Below are 7,439 nucleotides of genomic sequence, written 5' to 3' on the forward strand. Positions count from 1 at the left end.
GAAACACAACCAGAAAAATCAGAAACACACACGGCAAATGCAGAAACACCAACGGGCAAATCAGAAACACAACGGCAATCAGAAAAACACAACGGCAAATCAGAAACACAACGGCAAAATCAGAAACAAACACAAAAGAGGAAAACACAAGCAAACAGAAACACAACGGGTAAACAAATCAGGGGGGAATAAACACAACGGCCAACTTTTGCGGTTGTGTTTTCTGATTTGCCGTTGTGTTTTGCACCTCAGGGCCACCGTAGTAGAAAAGGCCAATCAATGACTTTTATTACTAATGTAGGTCACTATTTGTGCAGCAATGGGTTCAACTTAATTAGTATAATTTACATGCGAGTTAAAAACGTATCTGCAACAGGCCTACTTGAAATATTTAAAAGTTTCATTGTTTTCTTTCATCATTAACCTTGCTAATCATCATCAGTCGCGTAGCAAACATTTTGCCGACTTTCCGAGTTGTTCTCGATTAAAGGGGGGCGTTCATGTGACTTTTACTGTTCGGGAACTCATCTTTCCGATAAATCCGATACCACCTGAATACAGCGTTAATAAATACCGGTGAACATTACTCCACGGTGCGTTTGATTCATTAAAACCTAATGCGCGGTCGTGCGGTGCAGACAACACAATTTCCACGTGGACCGATCTATTAATTAAACCTTGCTTTCCTAAAGGGATTTTATGCTTCTTAATAACTATTTGGAAATCGTATTTTAAATACATATAGCCGAGTTTGGAGTCATAACGAAAAAAACGCAAATTAACTCAGTGCTTACGTGCTGTCACGGTGTGTCATATCCAAGACACCGTAGCTGAGACGTAGCAGTGAAGCTAAACTAGTTAGCATCATCGCCAACCCTCCCAATAGGAAGGGCGCATCCTGATAGCTAGCTGGCTAGCTGTACTCAACACAACGATGGCAGTTAACCTCAGTAAAAATGGCCCTGCTTTAACGGCCGCATTTAAAGAAGTTGTTGATGAAAAATCCAACACCAACTGGTAAGAAGCCGCATTTTTTAAAAAGACCCGTATTAGCGCGAGCCCCTACGTCGGAGACGTTATGTTAGCTTCGTGACGGTTAGCATCGAGCCAGTCAAGTAAGTTAACGGTTACCTAGCGTTAGACAAACTTAACCTGAAACTTAACATTAACCACGATATAATCTCTATTTATTAATCTTAACGATAGTGTAGCTTGATGATGTTACGTTAAAGTCAGTTTCATGGCAATTTAGCTTTTTTACGTTAACTGTCTGACGTGTTTTAACGGAATAGCTTGCTAGTAACGTTGTTAATTAGCTAACGTTAGGAAACGTTAACAACCAACGGGCCACGCATTTAACATTAATAAATGCTTTTAATCCTCTTTTTTTTTTTAGCATATTTAGTAGAAGATTATTTGTCATGACATTGAAATAAAAAGTTCATTATATCCACCTCATCCACCTCCTGGTAAGATATCAGAAGTTATTGACACGGGACATATAATAAAACTGCACTTTAAATCACATTTTAATGTTTTCTAGAAAAGAAAATGCGCAATATACTCACACAATTACTTTTAAATTAAAAATTAAAAGAGCCACTCAAACTGTAAACTCTCAATGTTTTCACTTCTTTGGCATATTATTATGTTACTTAGTTTTGTGCAATTTTTTTTTTAAAATTTTTTTGGGATCTTTTTGCTGTTTTGTTTTTGTGTGTACATTTCTGCATCCTTTTTAAGAATACACATTGCTTCAAAAATAAAATCTGTAATGCATGTTCTGTTTGCATAAAAGGGTTAAAAAAAATACAAAATTAAAAATTTTAAAAAAAAAAGCCACCTCACCCACTTCCTTATAAGAAATCTAGCTGAAGTTGAAATATGGCCGATATGTGAAAGTCGGCTCCAGCTGCAGCTTCCTCTTACTGTGCCTGGAGGCTGAAACCTGTTAATAAAAGCTTTAGTGTTTAACGATGACCTCAATTAATTAATTAATCCCAAGGAGTAATTACCCAGGGAGCCCTGCCGGCCTCATATTTAGTCCTAAAAATGGCTCATGTGGTGTTCAAAACCAGCCGTATGCAGGGAAGACGGTGTGCCGGCTGTATGTTTTTTTTCTTCTTGAAATTCTTTATTATTAGGAATAATCCCTTGAGATGTGACATCTCGTTTTCGAAGGGAGGGAGGGGTGGTCCTCAAAGGCAAAGAAAATATACAGTACATTCACATTGAGACAAAACAGCTTGAGGGGACATAATAATAATAATAATAATAAAAAATAAAAAAAACACACACACACGCCCCGAACATACGCACATACTGACAAACAAAAGCTCTCCGTCACACCCAAAATCACCCGTATCCTTCCCATCACGTGCGGTGATGTTGTTGAATACCGCGATAACGATGTTACGTGCGATTAAAACGGGGATGACAAGGGTGTGATTTGTGGTTTAAAAAAAAAAAGATGAGGAAGGGTGGGGTTGTTTTCTTGATTGTGCAATAATTAAATCCCCCCCCTTTTAATACCGTGGATTGTAGAGCCGCTCGCCCAGCGGAGAGGCGTTCACTGTACGTGGGGGGAAAACAAAAGACTCGAACAGGTAACCCCGGCCCGTTTGTTCCTCGGGGGTGTTTGAATCCAAATCTAAATAAATACCTCGGCAATGGTGCTCGACCACAAACTCAAATGGGACAGGTGGTCTGACAGATTAAAAAATACGAAGTCCCGACAAAGAATCTTCTTCCTAAAGAAACTGTTGTATTCACCGTCAGCAGCAACGTACTTCACATGCTCTACTGGGCTTTCGTTGAAGGGGTTCTCTCCTTTTGGCATCATCTGTTCAATTTAATTTGATTTGATTTATAGTATCAATTCATAACAAGCGTTATCCCGAGACCCTTTACAGATAGAGCAGGTCTAGACCACGCTCTATAATTTACAAGGACCCAACAGGTCTAGTAGTTTCCTCCAGAGCAAGCAACAGGGCCACAGTGGCGAGGGAAAACTTCCTTTTAGGCAGAAACCTGGGACAGACCCAGACCTAGACCCAGACCCAGATACAGGCCTGGACCCAGACCCAGACCCAGGTTCTTGGTAGGCGGTGTCTGACGACCGGTTGGGGTTAGATTGAAGAGAAGGAATAACAGTCCCAAAAAATAGTAGTTTGTAGTAGTTGGCTTGGCAACGCCACTGAAATGCATTAGGAAAATAATAATAACTTCCTGCAAACTATCTGGTATTCCATTCCCAAGTATGGAAAATTTATATTAAAACAGAATACTGAGAAAGGCAAATAGCAGTGTGAGCAATCAGAAGCCCCCCCCCCCCCCCCCCTTGCATCTCAGGACGACGATACTGAGCTCCAAAGTTTACAGAAACCAGATCCAGGCTCTCCTTTGTTCCCCAGGCGCGTCGAACTCCGTTTCATAATGAAGGTCGGGTTACGATAAATAGGTAGAGTGTTTTTGTATTCTCTCTTTTCCAGGTTGTTGGCGACTCTAACTCTTAAACCCTCCCCCCCCCCCCCCCCCCCCCCCCCCCCCCCCCAAAGTGCTTTGGTCTATGTTTTGAGTGGTAATTATACATGTTATGTTGTTTCTTCTTCCTTGCCTTGTCTGTCCTAATGTTTAAAAACCATTTGTATGACTTTTTTTTTTTTTTTCCACTGCAACATGATTTCCAACAATTATAAACATAAACAAACAGACAAATCTGATCTTTTTCCTCAACTAGACTCGTTTTGGTGCCTAAATTTAACTTTCAGCGGCGCATGATGCTCCCTTTTTCCTGGCTTAACTCGACCTTCCACGGCCGGCTGAACAAGAACCGCTGGTAGCCAAAAAACACCAAATACAGCGTAGTATCGCAATATTTTCAGTGGCAATACTGTCGATACACAGGCGCCAAGTATGGATCTGTTCTTATATATTATATTATATTATATATGTGTTGGTCAGTTTGTCCCGTTCTGCAGCGATAACATTAAAGTTATATGAACAAACTGAGAAATGGTTCTTTTTAGATGAAACAGATGTTGATAAGTTTCCTTTCGGGGACGTCATTAGAAATTGGGAAAAATTAGAAGTTGTAATAAATGTTAGAAACGCAATATATGTGCAATATGTTTAAAAATGCAACGGTATCGTCTGGTGATTTCCTGTTGGATTAAGGCTTAACCATCATGTTGTCCTCGGGTCAAATTTGACCCGTTTTCAGTTTTTCACCACAAAGAACGGGCCTTCGAAATGAGCTGAAAATGTCAACATTAAAAACATCAAATAACTTTGGAAAAAACATTTTAAAAAAACACACCCACTACATAAAAAAAAAGTGACAAAAATGTCAGGAAAAAGCGATTTAACAAACCAAATAAAATGGTTGACGGGAGAGAGCACAAGGCTTAGGGGTGATGGTTTCTTAAAATCAGTTTACAAAACTAACAATTGTTTTGCTATTTTTAAAATTGGTGTTGTCCTCGGGTCAAATTTAACTCATTTTCAGTTTTTTATCACAAAAAATGGGCGTTCGAAATAAGCTGTAAATGTCAACATTAGAAATATCAAATAACATTAAAAAATACACCCACATCATTGAAAAAGTGACAAAAATGTCAGAAAAAGCGATTTTAGAAGAAAAAAAATTGGTGCCCACAAAACTCTTTTGTGTGTGTGTGTGTGTGTGTGTGTGTGTTCGTGTTCGCTGGTATTTTAATATCCCATAATCCTGTTGTTTTCCTCAGGGCCTTGTTCACCTACGAGGGAAACAGTAATGATATCCGCCTGGCAGAAAAGGGGGGTGAGTAACTGACTCGGCGGCGTTATGACGATTTTAAAATCTCAACTCGATGTAATATCAGATGTGTGCAGGAATCTGGTTGTCAACACACAGCTGCAGTCCTGGAATACCGTGACTGGTATTTCAACTTGCACTGCTGACTGTTTATTCACAGTACCAATTGTTTACATATACATCTTTTTCAATACTGTATTTTAACTGTAAAATGCAATTACCTTCCACTGCACTTTAATTTGAACAGCTTCTGCCCAAACTTTATTTATACTACCTTTAAATCCATTGTTATTCACCTGTAAATCTTGTTCACAATACTAGTTATCTATATATTATATTCATAGGACAAATCTATCTGTGAAATTCTGTTTATAATAGTATTCATCTCTATATTTATTCAGTAAATATCCATGTCCTGCTACTTATGGAACCAGTGTATATCCTGCACCGGCTGCTATTGCACTTCTGGTTAGACCCAAACTGCATTTTGTTGCCTTGTACCTGTGCAATGACAATAAAGTTGAATCTAATCCAATCAAAGGGAGTGCTGGCCTCGGCTGTCTCACCCCTGTCATTTGCAAGAGGGAAAATGTCGACAGTTCCACAACCAACCACGGTAACGTCTGACTTTCCCCCAATGTTCATGTGTCAGACGGAGGGCTGGAGGAGTTGGTCGAGGAACTGAACAGCGGAAAAGTGATGTACGCTTTCTGCCGGGTGCAGGATCCAAACTCTGGCCTGCCGAAATACGTCCTCATCAACTGGGTTTGTGCTACGCTTGACTCTTGCACGTTTGATTGTCCCTTTTTTTTTTTTTTGAAGTGGTCACCTTTTGAACTCAGGTAATTCGTTGTGTTTCAGACTGGCGAGGGAGTGAAGGACGCCAGGAAAGGAATATGTGCAAATCACGTCAGCTCCATGGCCAATTTTCTTAAGGTAACTGTGTGTGTGTGTGTGTGTGATTGTTTGTGTGATTGTGTGTGTGTGTGTGTGTGTGATTGTGAAGGCTGCCATACACACTGCATAGGAATTATATATAGCCAATAATAACAATAACTCCACTACAGCCACGTGCAATTTAGCTGGCAGGTGAAGAATAATTTAATTTAAATTTGCAAGAACTATAGACAAGTTATACAATAATACAAAACTAATACAATAACGGGCTTTAGAGCTCGACCGACAGATACAGGTTTACGTTTTAACTTTTTAAGCGGTGCTTTGAGACAAAAAACATCTCGGTCCACATAAGAGTTTTAGCTCCAGCAGCAGAACTAATCTCCGTCCATATTGACACGTCTGACGTCACACATCACGTGACCGTTCACACACACACACTGGGCATGTGCGTGCCGGTGTAAACAAGAAGCAGATTGTCTGAAGTTACTCTGCGGTTGAAAATCATGGATGTACAGTGGTGCTCAAAAGTTTACATACACATGCTTAAGTTGACTAAAAAGAGGAATAACAAACTCATGTTTGGAAATTTATTTATACCTAAATTAAAAAATGAGGTAAATCCAACCTTAAGGACACCAATTTTTCTTTGTGAATGAATAACGTATGTAAATAATAAATGTTCTTATTAATACAGGGTCATAAGTATAACATACCCCTATGTTAAATTCCCATAGAGGCAGGCAGATTTTTATTATTAAGGCCTGTTATTTCTGGATTCAGGATATATGCATCCTGATAAAGTTCCCTTGCCTTAGAATTAAAATAGCACCACATCATCACATACTCTTCACCATGCTTAGAGATAGGCATGGTTTTATTTCAGTTAGACAATACCTGGTTTGATTTGCATTGGAGATGTTATAGAAAGTATCCCATGCCTATCTCTAAGCATGGTGAAGAGTATGTGATTTTTTGGTATTCCTCTTTTTAGTCAACTTAAGCATGTGTATGTAAACTTTTGAGCACCACTGTAGACGTTAAAAAATCCGTCCAGACTACAAAGCAACCCCGGAGTTTCACACTAAAACGGGGGCAGCAGTGTTTCTACAGTGTGTCTCCGTTTTAGGGGCTCAGATGCTCTAGTAGTGTGGACGCGAGGCGTAACCGCAGCAAAAGAGATTAATTTTTAAACCAAATCTTAGTAGTGTAGCTGAGCCTTTGTATTGTGTTAAATGGAAAGTCAATGAGGGCTTTGATCTAGGCCTAGAATTAAATAAAACACTAGAAAGGAAATATTATACAGCTGCATCGTTGGAATAACAGCTTTGGGGTATTGCTGTTGCACAAAAATTATTGGGTGATGCATTCAAAACCTAAGATAACTGTTGGTATTTGTCTAAAATGAACCTTCATTTCACGTTGTTTCAGGGCGCCCATGTCACAATAAACGCCCGAGGAGACGAGGACGTGGAGCCCGAGGTGATCATGCAGAAGGTGGCCAAAGCATCGGGGGCTAACTACAGCTTCCACAAAGAAGCTCCCAGCCGCTTCCAGGACAGCGGTCCTCAGGGCCCCGTGGTACGCAGCGCAGGCACCTCCTGCCTCGTGCCCTCCTGTTTGCTTACGCCTAATGCTCGAAAGATAAGCAGGAGGGCGAGATCTCAACCAGGCTCCTTAATCTCAAAACCTGGACCGCATTGGAATTGTTTGTTTTGTTACAGCTTTTCATTCACCCCCCCCCCCC

The 7,439-nt window shown here is 40.1% G+C and overlaps 1 protein-coding gene across 9 annotated transcripts in view; it reads left to right on the forward strand.

Annotated features, from left to right (window-relative positions):
* Positions 1-7,439, forward strand: part of dbnlb (drebrin-like b) — a 33,733-nt gene that overhangs the window by 14,900 nt on the left and 11,394 nt on the right. For 7 of the 9 annotated variants that reach the window (XM_032515770.1, XM_032515772.1, XM_032515773.1 and 4 more), the window contains exons 1-5: positions 750-1,017; positions 4,746-4,801; positions 5,448-5,560; positions 5,657-5,731; positions 7,124-7,273. In XM_032515770.1, coding sequence (XP_032371661.1) covers positions 935-1,017; positions 4,746-4,801; positions 5,448-5,560; positions 5,657-5,731; positions 7,124-7,273 — 477 coding nt within the window. In that variant the 5' untranslated portion in view covers positions 750-934. Of the gene's footprint in view, positions 1-749; positions 1,018-1,094; positions 1,116-4,745; positions 4,802-5,447; positions 5,561-5,656; positions 5,732-7,123; positions 7,274-7,439 lie in introns of those variants that run through there. The other 2 variants (XM_032515774.1, XM_032515775.1) reach the window with 2 other exon arrangements.

This window comes from Etheostoma spectabile, chromosome 5 (genome assembly GCF_008692095.1).
Source record: "Etheostoma spectabile isolate EspeVRDwgs_2016 chromosome 5, UIUC_Espe_1.0, whole genome shotgun sequence".
In the NCBI taxonomy this organism is placed as follows: Eukaryota; Metazoa; Chordata; class Actinopteri; order Perciformes; family Percidae; genus Etheostoma; species Etheostoma spectabile.